The 20,666-nt window shown below is 34.5% G+C and overlaps 1 protein-coding gene across 1 annotated transcript in view; it reads right to left on the reverse strand.

The window, feature by feature from the left end:
* LOC128995796 (CCR4-NOT transcription complex subunit 1-like) overlaps positions 1–20,666 on the reverse strand; it is a 113,535-nt gene that overhangs the window by 27,497 nt on the left and 65,372 nt on the right. Inside the window, 8 exon segments of the mRNA XM_054420815.1 lie at positions 118–339; positions 1,334–1,474; positions 2,323–2,478; positions 3,054–3,194; positions 6,706–6,878; positions 15,684–15,819; positions 16,138–16,272; positions 16,934–17,161. Of these exon segments, the coding sequence (XP_054276790.1) occupies positions 118–339; positions 1,334–1,474; positions 2,323–2,478; positions 3,054–3,194; positions 6,706–6,878; positions 15,684–15,819; positions 16,138–16,272; positions 16,934–17,161 (1,332 nt within the window).

A 20,666-nucleotide genomic window follows, 5' to 3' on the forward strand; every position in this document is an offset into this window, starting at 1 on the left:
ACTGACAACTCAAAATTCTTCTGCTCCTACTGTTCTTTGGTTATAACAGCAAAACAAACCTAACTAATGAAACTAAAACCACCTAACTAATCCAAAATGCTACTACAGGTAACTTACCGGTACAGGTTTGGGAATGAACACAGCAGCATCACGCTCCGAGAGTGGCTGGAAGCCTGGGATGTTGCGGGCAAACTCCTCGTAAACCACCATCTGCTGCGGTGTGACTGCTCCGACCTTGAGACGGATCTGCTCTGGCATGCGCTCTGCCTGGTACGTCAGCACAGCAGAGTCACAGTAGCGGCGTCCTTCTGCACGAGCGTGCTTGCGTCTCTCATATTCCTACAACAGAACAGCAGGATGGTTGTCACACTATAGGCATAGTTCTTATCCGAGAACCTATGTTAAACTCTGTAAAGGTTTGCTGGACTGGTATAGATGAAAAATGATATTTGAATAATTCAATTGCAGACTTGAATATAAGTAAACAAATCTAACAGTTACACCTTAGAAATAAAAATTATATATTTTGTTCTTTAAAAACAAAGATTTAAAAAAAAAGACAGAAATCGTTTGTCTGATACTTTTGAATCAATTGGACCTTGCCATCAAGTTTTGTAAACCTGGCGAGGCCAAGCCAATGTATTTGATGAATCAATATATTTGAATTTAATCTGTTCTTTATTTGATCTGTCTTGACTTGATTTAAGGCCTTCTTTCTAAAGTTGTGTGCAAAGCAACTCGATTGTCGAGCTGAACCAAGCCTAAACGCTCAAGAAACTGAGTAAAAAATCAGAAGTCAAGATAACCTTATATTTTTACGATTGCAGAAAAGGTTTGCCAAGATTACACTATCACAAGTTCAAGATGTCTCCTTTATGTGGGAAATGACGATGTCTCCGTGATATTCGCAGCTCTGCCACAACGTAATAATGCAAATGCAATAATGTCTCTGGAAATGTCTCCTCTACAAGTCAAGTATAAAAAATTGAAACATTTATTTGACATTAGGAAGATTTCATGTTGGACAATATATATCATAACACTTACACCTATAGTTTAGTATAAAGAAGAAATTGTCAACAAAAAGCAGTTCCCAATATGCATCACGTATGCAAGGGGCTGAACCTTGTACTTGTGACTCACCTCTTGCCGCTTAACTAGGAAAGAGACTTATACAAGGACTTTTATCCATATTCTAGTATATGACCAAGGGTCAAACAAGTAACTAATGACTCTAAAATATTGGGACAATGGAGAATATCAAACTTAGTAACTAATAATGGAAAGCTTAGGAAAATATAGATAATTTTATTTATCAAGTCTTCATACTCACAGTGATCAGGTGTTTGTCAACCTCAGGTGTTGCCTTCTCAATGGCTGTCTTCTGTATAAAAGCACAAGCCAGCTCCATGTTATCCTGGGCCGTGACTGTAGCTGCCTGCTCTACCATGTCTTTCTGTTGCTGATTGGCTGACTACAATCAGACATAGTAATGATATATTCAACAAGTTTCAAATCCACCAAATTAACTACACAAGGATATTTTAAGGTGGTAAAGAGTTCAGCTAACTTGCCTGACAAAGTTAAAGAAATTATACAAACAAAATTTCAGTATTTTGTGACTTCTTTCTATTAGCTCCTGGACTTGACTCAAACTTTCTCAGGTGATTTAGCTCGACTCAATATTTCTTTTTCTTTTTTTAATCCTAATCAGCCACTTTGCTTTCCTTTAAAATATACCCAAATTAACAACAAATTCAAGTTCATATGGACAGTTACCTATTTTGTCTTTCAACAATACAATCAACTTGGTGTCCATTATTTTAACACAATTTCAGAGGCATCTATTCACCAAGGTTGATCCGGCCCTAGTAATTCGAGGTTCTACTGTATTAATTTTTCAATTACTTGAACGTAAAAGTATCCGAATCGGACCACTCACCATTGGATCCAACCCAAACTAAGCCTTATAATTATCCAACCCGAATCCGGTCTGAAATGTCACCATCCCCACACCTCTACTGACCTTGACCTTTCTTTTAACAAAATTTAACGATGTTTTTTTTTTAAGTCAAAGATGTAATTTCAAACAGTTGATTATTAGTCTCTTCTAGTTGTAGAATACAAGTATCAACAACTTTTTAACTAGACGACTTTCTTATTTTTGTTCCTAATTTGGTTGAATGTAAAATTATTAACTGCTTGTAGAGACTGCAATTTTGGGGACAAAACACTGTCAATTGGAATGCATTTCAATTAAAATCAGTGACAAATTAAATTGGATGAATTAGAATATTATATTGAAATATTCTAGTTAGTTACCATCAGGTTACTGAGGAAGACAGTCTTGAGGTTGGAGTTGATGGACAGCAACAGTTGGTCTCTACAAGTAATCATAGCCATTCCAGCAGTCAAGTTGCGTACAATGTGGTGGGCTGCGGCTCTCATTCGTACCTCATCTGCGTCCAGAGAGAAGTCCTGCACACAACAAACTAAACTAAGTACAGAATCTTTCTGGAATCACCAATTCTCTTTCTATTTTAGTATTTATTTGATTTCTTTACACTCATTACTTGTCTACAGGCCAGCCTTTTTTCGGTTGGTTAAACAGATTTGACTCTCGGCCCTACAACCAATACTACAATCAAATATTAGTCTAATAACAATACTGCAATCCTTTTTTACAATAATGTACATGATCTTCCCCTTAACATGGTGAAATTATGAACATCTTTCACAGTAACAGCGAAATAATTGTGGACATCTCCTATAATTGTTGAAAAACCGTGATCATAACTCACGATTGCAGCAAAATCGCACATCTTGGCAAACGCTTGGCTCGATCCTGACCTGAGCTTGGCATGGTAATTTATTTTTGGCCCAAACCAATCCTTTGAGCAGACTATTGGCCCAAAACGACCTGAAAATATCAGGATCCGCAGACCCCTACTTTTTTGCATTTTCTACTCGTTTTGTTGCTATCAATAACTTTTCTCTGTTTTTGTTGAAAAGCTTGATTAGCTTTTCAACAAAAACAGAGAAAAGTTATTTACCTTTTTAACAATTTGCTCAGAGGTGGTGATGGCTATTTTGACAGATCGCTCAACAACAGGGTTGATCCACTCTGCGATTGCTCGTTCAATTGCTGGCCTCACCATCTGCTTTAGTTGAGGATGGGCTTGGAACAGGGCCAGCTAAAACAAATACATTACTAAGTAAACCACTTATATGAGGGATCCTATACTTTGGCAGGAGCCAGATGTACGCTGAAAGATTAGGCGACCCTTCGCCATCACATGCAAATTCACCGGCACGGACACAATGGGACCTGTCCTATTGTCCGTCCGTGGTGCGTGACTCATATAATGTCAGTGTACTCAATTACTGAAACTTTTAATATTTGTTGTTCATAACGTTAGTTTTGTACTAAAATGAAGATAGGTAAATAAAAATTTTCAGAAAATAAGGGTCCAAACATGATATTTTTACAAAAACTTTAATAGTACGGTAAATAGCCAACCATTTTCTTTTCAGTTTTATATACTTAGCAAAAATGATAACTATTAGGATTAGAAACTATGAGGCACTGTACATAACAATTTAAAAGTAGTCAGTTCATTAGATATCACTAAGTAAACCTATCGATCGATCAAACACATAAATCCCCAGTACTAAAATCATACAAAATAAAACAGCAGTATTTTCCTTGTAAAACTATGTAAAGTTTAGTTAATTGGGTGTGAGTTTTGTCTTTCCAGTAAATGCTATTGATTTTAATTATGTTTAAAGTAAATGTACCTAACAATTAATAATTTTTGGTTATAAAAATTTGCATATTGGTAACTTAATTATTTACATATGGAAAATAATACTGCGGAAAAATATAAAAAAAAAAAACTTTAGTAACAATAACAATCTAATAACAGTTCATCAAGGCGATTGTTCGTCTACAACAAAACTATTACTAAATATTTACACACAATCAATTATGTCATTGTGATAACAATTACGCTTTCATTTGGTAACTGTACTTATGACTTCCAAGCAAGTGCATACAAGGGGCTGATTCAGACACCAGTAGCTAGGAATCTCAAAATTAAAATCTCAGTGACCAGTAGGACTGTTTGTAAATCCTGTTTGAAACTTTAAAAATGTGCTTGTAATATAAATTAGTTATCAGCTGTTTGATATTGTGAACATATTAATTTGTTTGTCTTTGGATAATATTTATTGATTCTTGTTGTCGTGGAGAAAATAATATTGAGAGTGCGTTTTATTGTTCTGATGAGAAGTGAATGTTACTTCAAGTTAAAGCATTAACACGCTCGATGCGACGCCGCAGTCATTGCCACAGACTGAGGTATACATTTGAATCTTACACATAGACCGGCTGTCACTTGGTTACACATCATATCATCTTTGGCATTTACATCGTAATACGCTACAATCTTGTTTGTAAATAATTTATTCTTGTTTTTTTGTATTTTTTATAACCTTTTTTTAATGTCACATATTTGCGACGCCCGGTCTACAGCGAAGACAATAGTGAAAATTATCATAGTTTTCTTGAAATAGACCAAACGTCGCATCTATGCGACAGTTCATTTTTGTTTGTGTTTTGAGGTGAAAGTAAAAAAAAAAAAAAAAAAAAACAGATTATTCAAGAAAAGTTTATAACTGAACAAATATAAAAGCTACATAGGATAATGCTGTATACATACGGCATACACATACATACAGTGATGCAGAAAGAGAAAAGTAAAGACCAGTTTTTCCAACTATCATATGATGTCACCAATCATCATATCCACAGACCAAGCGACGCAGTTGTGCGTCAGACATTTCTGTAGACCACTGCAGGGAATTCAGTGCCATCAAATAGACCGTTACAAAGATATAAGCATTTGAATAACATAAGAACCCCGACGCAAATATGCGACGGCAGTCTATTTTAATGTGACTAGCCGTCGCATATGTGCGTCGCTGGTCAATGTGAATGAAAAATTTCGTACTATTGCAGTAGCAAACGTGTTAAACATCTTTTATTATTTTGTTTTCAATTTGCATGTTGAAATAATTACAAAAAACTCATACCATCAAGATAATAAATTGAAACTGTGAATTAATCATTCAAAATTGTATCACTATTACCATAAGAAAAAATTAAAATGGCCGCAGTTATCCATATTTTACAATCCACAGTTATTCCTTTGAACAGAATTATCATACCATGTTTAGATTAATTTTTATTGCCTTGATTTTGAAAATAGCAAAACCAAAAACTTCCAGAACCAAATAAAAAAAATGTAAAAGCCTATTAAAGGGATGAGTCAGCCAGGTAAAAAGGTCGGACCCTGACGCGTGAGAGTGTGTGTGTGTGGTAGTGAGGGTCGCCAGGTCGCCTAATCCTTCTGAGTCCTTCGGGCCCCTGCCACAGTATACCTTCTGTAATGGGAGAGATTGCAGTCAGGTGGTAAGGCTCTTAAAACTTTTGAAATGAAACACTGGTTGAAACTATTGGTATTGTGATTGGTTGCATGTTTTGGGACTGGTTTGTCTTTGAAGCCTTCTTTCACACCTTGTCTGTGTCCATTCATTCGAGTGCAAAGACTGTTGGTTGGCTTATTTATATGGCTGGGCATTGTCGCCACAGAAATTGGAATATGAGATTGGAGTTTTGACAAGTGGCATTTGATTTCGTATTATTCTTGAGTGGTGAAGCTGGTGAAGGTTTGTGATGGACGGTTCATCTCACAGGTTTTGGGTTTAGTTACGTTACAAGGATACGAACCGTCATCGCCAATTATGGATTTTTGGTTCTCCAGGGAAAGTTTCCAAACTGTACAATTGTTTGAATACGATATATAGTAAGGGTTTTAGGGGGGTCTTTGGTGTGCAGCAGGTAATAACCATGTGGCATCTAATAATAATGAACGACAGTGATATATCATAAACAGTCAAAAAGTACAATTAGAACAGTAGTATTTAAAATAATATTTGAATGTTTATATGTAATAATTGGGTCACAAAGCTACTTGAAGAAGTGTAGTGAATAAAACCATAACTAAAGGTAGTTGAATAAAAATGTTTGACTTGTAAATTATTGTATTGCAGAAAAAATGAATACTATATTTTGCCCCCACAAGGGAGGGGGCTTCTTCAGAAGGAAGGAAGTACTAGGAACATTCTACAGTAGAACCTCGCTAATTCGAATTTCAGAGGAAAGACAATATATTTCGAAATATGGGAAGTTTGAAATATAGAGTTTGATTTATGAGGTTAGAATAAATAAAACTCGAATTATGGTGTTAGAGAGTTTGAGAGAACGGAGACTAATGAACACATCGTAGGAACATCAATAAGAGCATCAGTTCATGTTTCAACAGGTGTATTTTTTGTCCTGAATTCAAATTACAGAGGCTTACTGTAACACAGTTCGAATTGTAAAGGTACTGTAAATTGTACTTAAAATTTTGGAGGTAGCAGTTCGAATTACGGAAACAAAATTCAAATTGTAGAGGCTCGAGTATGTGCAAATTCAAATTGTAGAGGCTGCATAAGCGTAAAATCACTTTGAATTATCGGTATATTATTTTTCGAATTTTAGAGGTTTTCTGAGGGGAACAGACAAGATTTCCAATTATAGAGGTTTTCAAATTATCGAGGTTCGAATTAGTGAGGTTCTACTGTATCTGAGATAGTTACCTGACTGTTGATGGTGATGAGAGGAGCGATGCTGGTTATGTTTGCAGTGTTGAGAGCTGCGTAGCTGAAGCGTGGCTCCGGAGGGTTTGTTGGCACCAGTGTCGGGGTAGGGGTAGAGACAGGGGCAGGGGTGCTGCTAACCACCACCATCCCACTGAGATCCTCTCCAACCACTGTGCAATATTAATTGTAGCCAGCTTTATAAACAAAACTTTGAAAAACAGTTGAACTGACAAACTTTGACATTTCTCATTGTGTATCACGCCTTTTTGTCACTGCTTGTTTCAAATTAACTGTCGTCATAAATGCAAAAAAAACAGTGCTGCACCCTTTTGGCAAACCTTATAACTAGAGATGGGCCGATTCCTGAATTGGTCGATTCCGATACCGATTCTACAACTTTGGTTTCGATTCTCGATTCCGCACTCGATACCGATACCTGTTAAAAATTCATTTAATAACACATATAACTTATGAACTTATGATATAACTTTATTCAATCTTTATACAATAAGATAACTGCATTGTATTGATTAAAGTTACATAGATTAGGTTAGCCAAAAAGAAAAAAAGATAGGGCTATTTCAAGAAGACAAGAATTTTAACATATTTTATTAAATTAATAATTAATTGATAATAATAATTAATTGAGCACAATCACCAATTTAGGTAGGCCTAAAATGTTCAGAGTTTTTTTTTTTTCATAAGAATTCATAATTCGTACATCTAGGCTACAATGAATGTTCCATATTGCTTGAGTTATAAACTCAAAGTCATCTTCAATATTGTCATAATCAATATCACTTAAATTACTTAAAGAATCAAAAAAAAAAGTCATGGAGTTCGTCACATCACTAGAACGAGTCGGAGATCATATCCATTTTGAACAACTCAAACTCACTCACTATGCACGCACAGAAAACAAACAACAAAAAACCAAAACAGGTTAAATAATTCATTTGCCATTTGCAAACTCATGACAGCTGTTTCAGTTCAGTCATAGAGAAACAACTAGTGATGGTCGGATCCGTATATCTGACAACCGGATCCGCCGGATACGAGCTAGAACCAGTACCGGATTGGATCCAAAAAATTACGGATCTTGGGCTGGATCCGATTTTTTCTGATTTTCCCTGATTTTTTTTTACTAACACAGTCTGTATCCATGTAAAAGACCGATTTTTTACTTAATGTCACAGTACTGTATATTACGACGCCAATAACCTCTATGGTTGTGCAATGTCACAGTACTGTATATTACAACATCAATAACCTGTATGGCTGGGCAATGTCACAGTACTGTATATTACGACTAGGGATGTGTCGAATCCGGATCTCGAATCCACCGAATCTTAAGAAAAGATCGGGATTCGAGATTATATTTTTTTATAATAGAATTATGAGGCATATCCTGTGACATTGACTAACCATAGAGGTTATTGACGTCGTAATATACAGTACTGTGACATTGCCCAACCATAGAAGTTATTGACGTCGTAATATACAATACTGTGACATTGCCTAACCATAGAGGTTATTGACGTCGTAATATACAGTACTGTGACATTGCCTAACCATAGATGTTATTGACATCGTAATATACAATACTGTGACATTGCCCAACCATAGAGGTTATTGACATCGTAATATACATTACTGTGACATTGCCTAACCATACAGGTTATTGACATCGTAATATACAGTACTGTGACATTGCCTAACCACACAGGTTATTGATGACGTAATAAACAGTACTGTGACATTGCCTAACCATACAGGTTATTGACATCGTAATATACATTACTGTGACATTGCCCAACCATACAGGTTATTGACATCGTAATATACAGTACTGTGACATTGCCTAACCATACAGGTTATTGACATCGTAATATACAGTACTGTGACATTGCCTAACCACACAGGTTATTGATGACGTAATAAACAGTACTGTGACATTGCCTAACCATACAGGTTATTGACATCGTAATATACATTACTGTGACATTGCCCAACCATACAGGTTATTGACATCGTAATATACATTACTGTGACATTGCCCAACCATACAGGTTATTGACATCGTAATATACAGTACTGTGACATTGCCTAACCATACAGGTTATTGACATCGTAATATACAGTACTGTGACATTGCCTAACCATACAGGTTATTGACATCGTAATATACAGTACTGTGACATTGCCTAACCATACAGGTTATTAATAATAATAATAATAAAATGCCTTTAGTTAAAGCGGTCTTCAGATACACTGGTTTTCAAGACAACTCAAAGTCACAAACAGTTTACAAGTACACAATAATTGAATAATTACAAACAGTGGAACTAAACTAGCTTTAGATTGGCCTTAAATGAATTACATGACATGATTTTCATGTTTCTTGGGAGGGTGTTGTATGCCTGGGGTCCAAAGTATGAGAACCCCATTTTACCTATCTCACGCCGCACTCTCGGCATTTCAAGCAAGCCGTCCTGCCTAGTACGGCGTTCCCTAACTGATGTTCGAGGCATAAGTTTCCTTTTCAAATAGGGAGGCAAATTAGAAGACAGTGTCTTGTGAACAATTAAAATAGTTTGTAGAAAACATTGTTTTTCCAAAGAGAGTACCTTAGCCTGTTTGAGATAGGCAGATATATGATCAAACTTCCTCAGATTGAAGATAAACCTCAGGGCTCGGTTTTGCAACCTCGTAAGAAGAACTCTACAGTCAAGAGTAAGACACTCACCAAACGATGGAAGTGCATAGTGAATAATAGGGAAGACTGTTGATTTGACCAATTCTAGCTTAGCATTTTCAGATAGTATCCCTCTCAAACGGTGTAAAACTCTCAACCTATTTGAGACTCTCTGACAAATGTAACTAACATGTGAGCGAAAATTGAGTTGAGAATCAATTCTGATACCTAACACCTTAACAGAATCAGACACCACAAGAATTTGACCGTCCAGCTCTACCTTTCCAATAAGACTATTTTTAGGCAGCAAACCAGAAGACCAGAAATGAAGCACAGTACACTTTTCAGGATTCAATTTTAGACCGTGATCGTCAGACCATTGCTTTACCCTTAGCAAGTCAGTGTTGATGAGATTGACTGCTTCATGAAAATCAAAAGGGGCGTGGGAAAGAACTAGTTGACAATCATCAGCGTAGGAATGTAAAGTGGAAGATTTCAGAACGCTATCGAGGTCATGGGTGTACAATATGAAAAGTATTGGACCCAGACAAGTCCCCTGAGGGACCCCTACTTCTCTTTGAATCAACTCGGAGCACCTACCATTCACCTTAGTCACCTGGGATCGGTTACAAAGATATGAGGAAAACCATTTGAGTGTACACTCATGGAATTTTAGAAACCTGAGCTTTGATATGAGCATGTCGTGATGAACAGAGTCGAAAGCATTTGAATAATCAAGTGACGCCATAAAGCTGTGCAACCCTTGGTCCTTGGCCTGAAGAAGCTCATCAGTCATATTGAGAAGAGCAGTGCAGGTGCTGAACCCTCTACGGAAACCTGACTGTGATTCTAAAAGTATGTCCGACTCCTCCAGGTAACTTACCAACTGTTCCACAACAATTTTCTCTAAGATTTTCGAACAAACAGGCAGAATTGATATTGGGCGGAAGTGGCTACTCGTAGTTGGATTAGAGCACTTTGGGAGCGGAATCACAATGCTTTGCTTCCAACTATCAGGGAAAACTCCAGTTTCTAGTGACACATTAATCAGATGAGTTATTGCTGAGACACAATAAGGGCTAAGACCTTTTAACATATCAATTGATATGCCATCGATACCAGATGCCTTTGAACGTATTTTATTCATAGTTTCTATAACTTGCTCTTTGGTGACAGCTCTAAATTTGAAATTATTCTCAACTTCTCCACAGTAATTTTCCTGATAGAATGCCAATCTCTTTTGGTCAATACTATTACCTGATCCCATACTTGCAAAAAACATATTTAATTCATTTGGAGGAAGTTGACAAGGGCTTTCTTTTTCACATTTTTCTAAAACACCACTTTTAGACAGTGTTGACCAGAACTTCTTAGAATTTTTGCAATCTAGGTTGTGCGCAAAATATTATTGACATCGTAATATACAGTACTGTGACATTGCCTAACCATACAGGTTATTGATGTCGTAATAAACAGTACTGTGACATTGCCTAACCATACAGGTTATTGACATCGTAATATACAGTACTGTGACATTGCCTATCCATACAGGTTATTGACATCGTAATCAGTGATGGACGAGACTAGATTTTTCACTTCGAGACGAGACGAGACGAGATTTTTTTAATTCCCGCGGGACGAGATTTTTTTTCGGGACGAGATTTAATGAAAAGTTATAAAAAATTAATATCTACTTTTTAAGTTCAGATATATTTACAAGTTCTAAGAACTTGGCAAAAAATAGACAAAAATATTTAATATCTTTTATTGAAAACATTGATAAAAACATCAGTAGCCTATATAAAAGAAACGAATAAGGCCTAACTTATTAAAAATAACTCTTCGGCATAGGAAACATGGAGATGTCAGTTGGTATAATATAGTTCAACTTTGCAAAATATAAAAAACAACAGTATTACTAGTTAAGTATCAAGTAACAATTTTAAGTCTTGTGTTATTAATAGAATGATTTTGGAGTAAATTATATGTTTACAGTAGTAAAACATGTCTCACACTGCTTACACTAACAAAACTTTTCATTTGCTATGCAAAAAAAATATAAAATGATTGAAGCAATATTTCCTTGTAAAGAATAAATAATTAAATAAACGCCTTTGCAGTTTTTTTTTATTTTAAAATTTTTATTAAAAAAATTTTTTTTTTAATTTTAATTTTTTTGAAATTTTAAATAAATGGTTGCAATGTACGTTTCACAAAAAACTTAGTTTTTTTTAAATTTTAAAAATATAAATTTTTTTAATTTTAATTTTTAAAATATATTTTTTTAATTTAAAATTTTTAAAAATTTAAATTTTAAATTTCTAAATTTTTTATTTTTTTTTATTTTAAATTAAAAGTTTGCAATTTACGTTTTGCAAAAAAACTTAGCAGTTTAAATTTTTTTTTTTATTTGAAATTGATCTTTTTTATTTAATTTTTTTAAATTTAAATTTAATAAAATTTTTAAAAATTTTAAATTTTAAATTTAAAGGTTTGCAAATTACGTTTAGCAAAAAAACTCAAATGTTTTAAATTAACAAAAAATTAAAATTTGTTTAAATTTAAAATTTCAAAAATATTTTTTAAAATTTTTGTTTTTAATTTTTAAATTTGTTTTTATTTTAATTTTTGTTAAATTTAATTTTTTTTAAATTTTAAATTAAAAGTTTGCAATTAACGTTTTGCTAAAAAACTTAGCAGTTTAAAAAATCTTTTTTAAATTAAATTTTTTTTTTTTATCTCGTCTTGAAAATATCCCGTTAGCATTTTAATCCCGCCCGAAGCTTCGAGATAAAATAAATCTCGAAAAAATCTCGAAGTTTCGGGTCTTGTCCATCACTAATCGTAATATACAGTACTGTGACATTGCCTAACCATACAGGTTATTGACGTCGTAATAAACAGTACTGTGACATTGCCCAACTAATATCATCAACTAATAGTTTCATTTTATTTGGGAAAGTTAAGTGTCCCCAAAAATTAGGGATTATGGGCTCAAGTGGAGATTACTCTATATATAAGATATATTAACCTTTAAACATTACCAATTTAATTTTAAACGGTATGATTTAAATTGGTATTCTGTTAATTACGTTTTTTTAACAAGCCCTTATGACAGTGTGTATCTGTCGGTACCGACATTTTCTTGGATCCGCCCATCACTACTATGAACAAACTCTCTTAGGGCTCTGCCCTAAATATAAAAAGAAATAAGCTGTAATTAATTGTTGTCAACAGGGTTGTTACTTTCTACAAAAAAAAATAAATAAATACAGTAGTACTTTATGAATATTAATAATAATGATGATGCAATTAATAATCTAACAATATGCATTAATGTTTATAACTATTGCCAAAAAATTGCATCAGGGGGTGAATTATATTATAACAGAAATGTTCTATACTCATTAATAGCCCACATCCAGGGTAAAATAAAAAAAACCAATTAAATTATCATATTAATGTGCAAATATTTCTAAAACAGACACAGTTACTAAACAGTAGTAAACACACTTTTTGTAGTAAATTTGTGTACTTCAACTTTACAATTATATATGCTATGTAAAATATTAATAATTTTTGAGATAATTTAGAAAAACAAAATAATGTACCTAAAAATTAATATAATTACATATTTAAGTACCTACATATTTCTCTGAAACAGTTGGAGTTACATGAAAACTGTAAATAAAATTTTTGTAGTAAATTTTGTGTACTTTAATTTTGTAGTTACATGTGGTATAAAAAATATTAATAATTTAGAAGAAAATTTAGAAAAACCAGGAAATTGTACCTAAAATCCAAGATGGCGGGGAAAGCTCAAGTCTCACGTCAGGGGACTTTTGGTATGATAAAGTAGAAGCCTTAACTGACATTTTAAGCCATTTTGCAAAACTATGCCATTTTTTGTATTTTGATTACATTAATTTGACTGGGCTATAAATCTAGAAATATATCAAATTAAAACCATTAAATATTTAATTTGAGGTAAGTGCTAGCCTCTCCTTAGCTGAAATAAAATTTTTATATTATATTTTCTTATGCGATACGGATAAGTCGCCTTCTATTCTTCCTAATAGGTTATCAAAAGAACATCAGCTCGTCTCCCGAAAACAACCAAAATACATTTTGTCATCCTCTCTGAGATCATCATATAAAAACTAAAAAATACTCCTTAAGGTCTTACTTTTAGTAACAGATTGCCTCCCAATACTTTTGTTTCGTATACGTTTAAGTCGCTTAAGTAAAACAGTAAATGTAAAATAAATACCTAGTTCAACTTCTTTAATTTCTTTTCTATTCAATGTATTATGTACAGGAAATGAATATAGTGGTTTTGAATTGAATTGAATTGAATTGAATTTACTTATTCACTCTGAGAAACTGCATGCAAGTCTGTATAAAATTCGGTTAGACACGTGACCTCACCACACCTGTGGCTACCCCAAGCGACTGGCAGTCACGGTCGCGGTCGCGCGCGAGTCGAGTGGCCACGCATAATAAGGCTCTAAGGTTGAGGTTGAAGGTGCAGTGTCTTCTGTGTTATATAGCCTAATTGAACTTCTTCTAAGGTAAGCTATCTGCTATTCCTTCATCCTACAAATCAAAATACTTGCCTAGTGCCTTTTACTTGAACAAAACTATTGAGTCAGGACCATTTTGATAAATATTTAATCTATGAGGAATGTTTGGTATTATCTGTTAGAGACAAATTTGATTAACTATTTCAATTCAATTCAATTCAATTCAATATTTCTTTATTCATTGAAGCACAAAGTACATGAATAGTGTCATTCTCTTAAATGTTTTTATATTACAATGTTATATTCTATGGATACAAAGTTCTTAAAATCTAACATAAGTTTATACAAATTACAAATGAATGCTCCTCAAAAAAAAAATTTAAAGTTCATCAAGGGAATACAATACCTTGTTGATGAGAAATGTTTTAAGACCCCTCTTAAATTCGACCATGCTTTTTGCCGATTTAATTTCATTTGGAATTTTGTTGTAAAATTTGGAGCCGGTATAACTTGGTTTTTTACTGTAAAGTTCTAATCTGTGGCGGTTTAGAGCAATGTTGGTTCTGTTTCTGGTATTGTAGTGGTGGTGTTCACCAGTTAACGCCAATTGAGAAAATCTGTTTTTAACATATAGAACTGTTTCATAGATGTACAATCCATATACTGTCATTATTTTTAATGATCTAAAATGCTCTTTTGAAGTTCTCGAGTCAAGGTCCAAAATAATTCTTATAGCTCGTTTTTGTAATTTTAGGATTGTTTCTAAGTTATTGATAGATGTAGCGCCATACAGAGATATTCCAAAAGAAATAACAGAATGTATGTACGAAAAGTATATTGATTTTAATGTTACTTGATCAAGAAGATTTTTTAATCTAGTTAATGCAAATAGACCAGATACAGTTTTTTTTATTACTTTGTTTGCGTGAGAATTCCAAGTTAAATTTTTGTCAATTTCAAATCCTAAGAATCTAATATTTTCTAATTCTTCAATAGGTTTCTGATTAATTTCTAGTGAAGGATTAATTGAAAGTCTTGTCTGACGGGTCTCAAAATTTATGAACTTTGTTTTATCTGGATTCAAAAGTAACTGATTGTTTTGGAAAAAAATTGAAAGTATATCTAGATTAGCATTAGCTGTCTTTTCAATTTCCTCTTCAGAATTAGCGGTAACTGCAAGATTTACATCGTCTGCATAAAGGTAAAGTTTGCTAGATTTAGTCAGCCCTGGTAGGTTTGTAACATAGCAAATGAATAGAAGGGGACCCAAGATGGATCCCTGTGGTACACCATGTTTAATAGTTCTAATTTTTGACTTGTGAGTGATTTTCATTTGATTATTGAATTGGATAGTTTCTACAAATTGTTTTCTATTACAAATGTATGATTCTAGCCATTGAAAAGATTTATTTTTTACTCCGATGCTTGACAATTTATTTAAAAGTAGATTGTGGTTTATAGAGTCAAATGCCTTGGTTAAATCCATGAAAATGCCAAGAGCCTTTTGTTTTGCATCTAAACAATCAATAACTGACTCTAAAAACTCTGTAGCAGCTGTCACAACTGATCTACCACTTCGAAATCCATGTTGACAGTCCTCAAAAAGGTGATTACTTTCCAGGAAGCTATATAAACGGTTGTACATGGCTTTCTCAAATATTTTGGACATGGCCGGACATTCCTTCACACTTTGTCATGACTGCAAACAAAAGAAATTTCATACTACATTTAACAACAAAAATGTTCAGTTGTTTTACCATGCTGTGGTGTCTGAGGTGGGTTAATCAGAGCTGGAGTGGACGGAGCGTCAGTCTTGGGTTTCGGAGGAGACAGCTGGTGTTCTATGGTCTTGATGGACAACGGGTTCTTCAGGATATCTGCTGGCTTAAGATCCTAGAATTAAACAATTTAGGTTTAGATATACTGTTGGATTTATGACACTGATGGGTGTTGTGCGTTTACTTCAGTTGAGGCCAGTAGAGCAGGCAAGTTACTTGATGCAGGTAACCTGTCGACCAACTGGCTTTGTGTATATTTTATGTTTATTTTCATCTGCTGAGGCATAACACAATGGGATTGCTGCATTTTGTACAAAAATAAAATCCGGTGCCACAATGTATCAAAAAGTTCACACTGTCCATAAAGTTAAGTGTGTTGGGTTGTCAGGAGTATTAAATGTGTGTTAACAAATATAAAGTTTCAACTACTTACAGCAACATCGAGCAACAGATTCTTGCAAAGTACTTCGATTTCAAATTTGAGATTGAGCTTGAGGTCAGGTTCTTGATGCAACTCTGCCAATACGTTCATGATAGACATAGTCCAGGGGTTTCGAGGTTTAAACGCCTGCAAATACAATATTGCAACTAAAACAATTGACTAAATACAGCTAGTAAGTAGTAACACTACCTAATAAAATGGACTAAACACAATTTTAAGGTTAATAGACTGGGGCGCGGAGACATCATTATCACTGTGAAATGGCTGATTTTCAGAACATATCCAGTCACAAGAAAATCCTGAATCAAGTGTAATTCTGCCCAAAGATCAGAATAATATCTATCCAGAAAATTTAACATTTCGTAAACTGAGTGAGTAATTAAAAAACGATTTCAAACAATTTTATTAGTTACACAAATAAAAGGAACGACACATTTAAAACATGAAAGAATCTATAAATTATTTAATTCACAGGCTGTAATCTAGAATTTGAATCTAATAATTAGCTTTGTCACACTACCACTACAGTATTTACAATTACAAACAGAAATATTCAACAATTGAAAAAATTAGCTAATCAAATTCAGTTTTGCATTTCACTACGATGAAAGAGGTAATGTGTCTACTCTACAGTGTTACAACAAGTTGAACTAGTGGTAGAGCTTGGAACTCCCCAAGGTCCAAGGTTCATATCCAGCCAATCAGCAATGGATTTTGTCTAAGTGATAGTGCCGCAACAGGTTAGAGCCTAGTGTCCTAGGATACGATGGGTGGTGTAACAGCTAACCTTGCTCTTAGCGCAGGATTCCAAGACCTTAGCAACAAACGGTACAACATAGAGCAGCTCCTGCTGGCCCTTGTTGTAGGCTTCTATTAGTAAGGAAGTGAGATCCAGGTCTAGTTGCAAGATGGGCAAACTACGTCCGAGGGTCAACATGCCCAGCCAGTGGCCAAGGTTCTTCAGGAGGGAACGGTCGGAGAAGTTGGCGATTCCTTTGTCAGATCTCAGCAACACCTTTAAACATTCATCAATATAAGTTCTATAACTGGATTTAGTTACATTATGTATAACTGTTTACCTGTATTGGTTTTATATTAACAAGTAATTTTTAACAAAACCTCTAACCAAAAGAACATGTTCAAATAGCGCAATTAATTTTGTAGAGATTCAAGATTCAAATAGTCTTTATTCAATATATAACATATATAAAACATACATGTATCTGAATAGAGTCAAAATCTATATACAAATCATACACATTAAAATATACATCTACGCAAATGTCCATTATGAAAAATAAATGGAAATTCAAATGAAATATTTTTTTTATCTACAAATTCTTATAATGAATAAAAAGGATTTTTTACTAAGAAATCTTTTAAGTTTTTTGAATTTTTTAAATTTGTCTCCTGCCGGATGCTTATTGGTAAATATTGTAACAATTTCAATCCTGCATAAGTGGTTTTCTTTATATAATATTCTAATTTATGCTGAGGCAATCTAATTTTTAACCTAGTATTATAGTTATGCCCGGAATTGGAGGGTATTGTTAGTTCCCTTTGTTTCAAAAAGATAATGTTCTATTTCTAAACGACCTGGTTCAATTCAGTATGATAAATATTTTTGGCCATCACTCACCTTATTGAAGTCGTGGTTAGGCGCTCACAACGTTTGAGTGAGAAAACTTACCTTGAAAACGCCGCACGTTGATTTTGGTGCGGCGAAACGTAGGAGTTGAAAACTTTAGTCTGAGATTTTAAATTTAGTTTTATTTTTATTATTGTATTTTTTTATCATCAATGTGTATGCGCAATGAACTGTGTGTGATTGTGATATGACAAGGACTGCGTTCTCCTGATTTCAATAAGGTGAGTGATGCCCAAAAATATTTATCATACTGAAAAAGATAATGGTTTCAAGAATATATAAATTATACACAGTTAAAATGTCCAATTTATGAAAAAGATTCTTTACTGAGATGTAATTTCATAATAGTGCGAATTGCTCTTTTTTGCTGTTTAAGTACTTTATCAAGATTTGATTTTGTTGTTCCACCATAGACTGTGATTCCATATGAAAAGTGGGATTGAACTAATGAATAATAAATAATTTTTAAAGTTTCCAAATCACAGATTCTGGACACAGGGTGTCTAGTTTATTTCCATTATAAAATTCATGACTAATTCCAGACTTTTCAAGACTAATTCCAGATTTTTCAAGACTAGTTTTGTCAACAATTATTGGGTGTTGATACCAAAATGTATCGATTCTCGATTCTTGATACCGATACCAAATTTTATAGCTTAACCAAATTTTCTAAATAATACTACACCAAAACCTGTCTTTGTCATAAAGTAAGATTATAATAATGTGGTGTTTTCACGTAAAGAAATAATGCAGCAATAAAAAATTCTAACTAGCAAATTTGGTTTTTTTAGCGAATTTCCCATAAGCTATTACCGTAGTACTCATGGTAAGACCTGGACGCGGGACCGATTTTTTTTTTCGATTTGAGGTCCCTAGAGGCCAAAAACACCATCCGTTCAAATTCATATATATATATATATATATATTTATATATTTATATATATATATATATGTGTCCGTCAGCACGATAACTCGAGCAAAAATGATCCGATTTTGATGAAATTTGGTACAAACGTGTAAAAGTACGTTTATTCGAACGAGTTCGCGATCCAGCATGATCGGACCATGGGAACGGGGGTTTACGGGGGGTTTTATGGGGGTAAAAATAGGTTTTTCCCATTTTTGACCCAAAAAACATAAGATTTAGCAATTTCTTTCCAAACCATTTTGTAGAGCTTAAAAAAACAAATAATTTAGTATATTGAAGCGTTACTATGCGCCTAATGGTTACGGAGAAAATTCAAAAAAATTGTAAATTTAAAATTCCCATGTTATTCTTATGGAGAATAAGTATACTGTTGTAGTTTGCTTGTTTGTGAACATATTTTGATCAAATTTGGAAAATGTTTTTATTTCTTACTAACTATTCACATTTTACAAAAAAAAAACAGTTTTACCCTCCCTGATGCAGCAAATCTAAGTACTTGTTAAACTAATTCTATTTAAATCAAGAATAAATGTTATATTTTTAAGTAGACATTTCAGTGTAAATCCAATCAGTCAAATGGAAATTCGCTTAGTCTGCAGGTTTGCTGCAGCGGGGGTATTTTATCATGAAATCTTCCGCGTACCGTACGTTTAGACATCATCATTGACTGCAGCGGTTACAGAAACGTGATCGTCGTCGTCCGCGATCACGGCAAAATCATGAACATTTCCCCCGGCCTTGTAGACATCAGTGACATCATCGTCGTCTCCCGCGGTCACAGAAACGTCATTGTCGTCGTCCGCGATCGCGACAAAATCATGAACATTTCCCGCGGCTGTTTAGACATCACCGTCATCTCCCGCGGTCACGGAAACGTTATCGTCGTCGTCCGCGATCACGGCAAAATCATGAACATTTCCCGCGGACGTGTAGACATCATCGTCGTCTCCCGCGGTCACGGAAACGCCATCGTCATCTCCCGCGGTCACGGAAACGCCAAATTCAAATCATCTTTATTTGTTAGTAGTATACAATACATACATAAATATACAGGTATGTGTCAAATATACAGGTATTGAAAAATGAAAAACAAAGGTTTCTTAGAATTAACAATATATGCAAAAATTGACATTACCTCCTACAACTCATCGATAGAATATATAGCTTTGCTGATGAGGTACTGCTTCAATTTAATTTTGAATTTTTTGGTTGACACCTCATCTGTTATGCTTTTTGGAATTTTGTTATACAATTTTGAACCAGCATATTTAGTCATCGTCGTCGTCCGCGATCGCGACAAAATCATGAACATTTCCTGCGGCCGTGTAGACATCATCGTCGTCTCCCGCGGTCACGGAAACGTCATCGTCATCTCCCACGGTCACGGAAACGTTATCGTCGACGTCCGCAATCACAACAACATCATGAACATTTCCCACGGCCGTGTAGACATCATCGTCGTCTCCCGCGGTCACGGAAACGTCATCGTCGTCGTCCGCGATCGCGACAAAATCATGAACATTTCCCGCGGCCGAGCAAATATCATTGTTGTCTCCCGCGGTCACGGAAACGTCATCGTCATCTCATGCGGTCACGGAAACGTCATCGTCGTCTCCCGCTGTCACAGAAACGTCATCGTCGTCTCTCGTGGTTTTGGAAACGTCATCGTCGTCGTCCACTATTGCGGCAAAATCGTGAACATTTCCCGAGGCCAATTAGACATCATCATCATTGGCTTTCGCGGTTTCGTAAACGCAAGACGACGATCGCGGCAAAATCATGAAAATTCCAGACTTTGAAATCAAATTTAAGACTAAATCCCGACTTTTCAAGACCATTTTTAAATTCAATACTAATTCCCGACTTTCCCCACTACTAGACACTCTGTGGACATCTGTCTCAGAGCATAGATACCAGAAGATAATTTTTTTACGAGGTGGTTGA

This window comes from Macrosteles quadrilineatus, unplaced genomic scaffold (assembly GCF_028750875.1).
Source record: "Macrosteles quadrilineatus isolate MER2022 unplaced genomic scaffold, UCM_ALF_1.0 Scaffold_5__1_contigs__length_97177068, whole genome shotgun sequence".
Classification (NCBI taxonomy): domain Eukaryota; kingdom Metazoa; phylum Arthropoda; class Insecta; order Hemiptera; family Cicadellidae; genus Macrosteles; species Macrosteles quadrilineatus.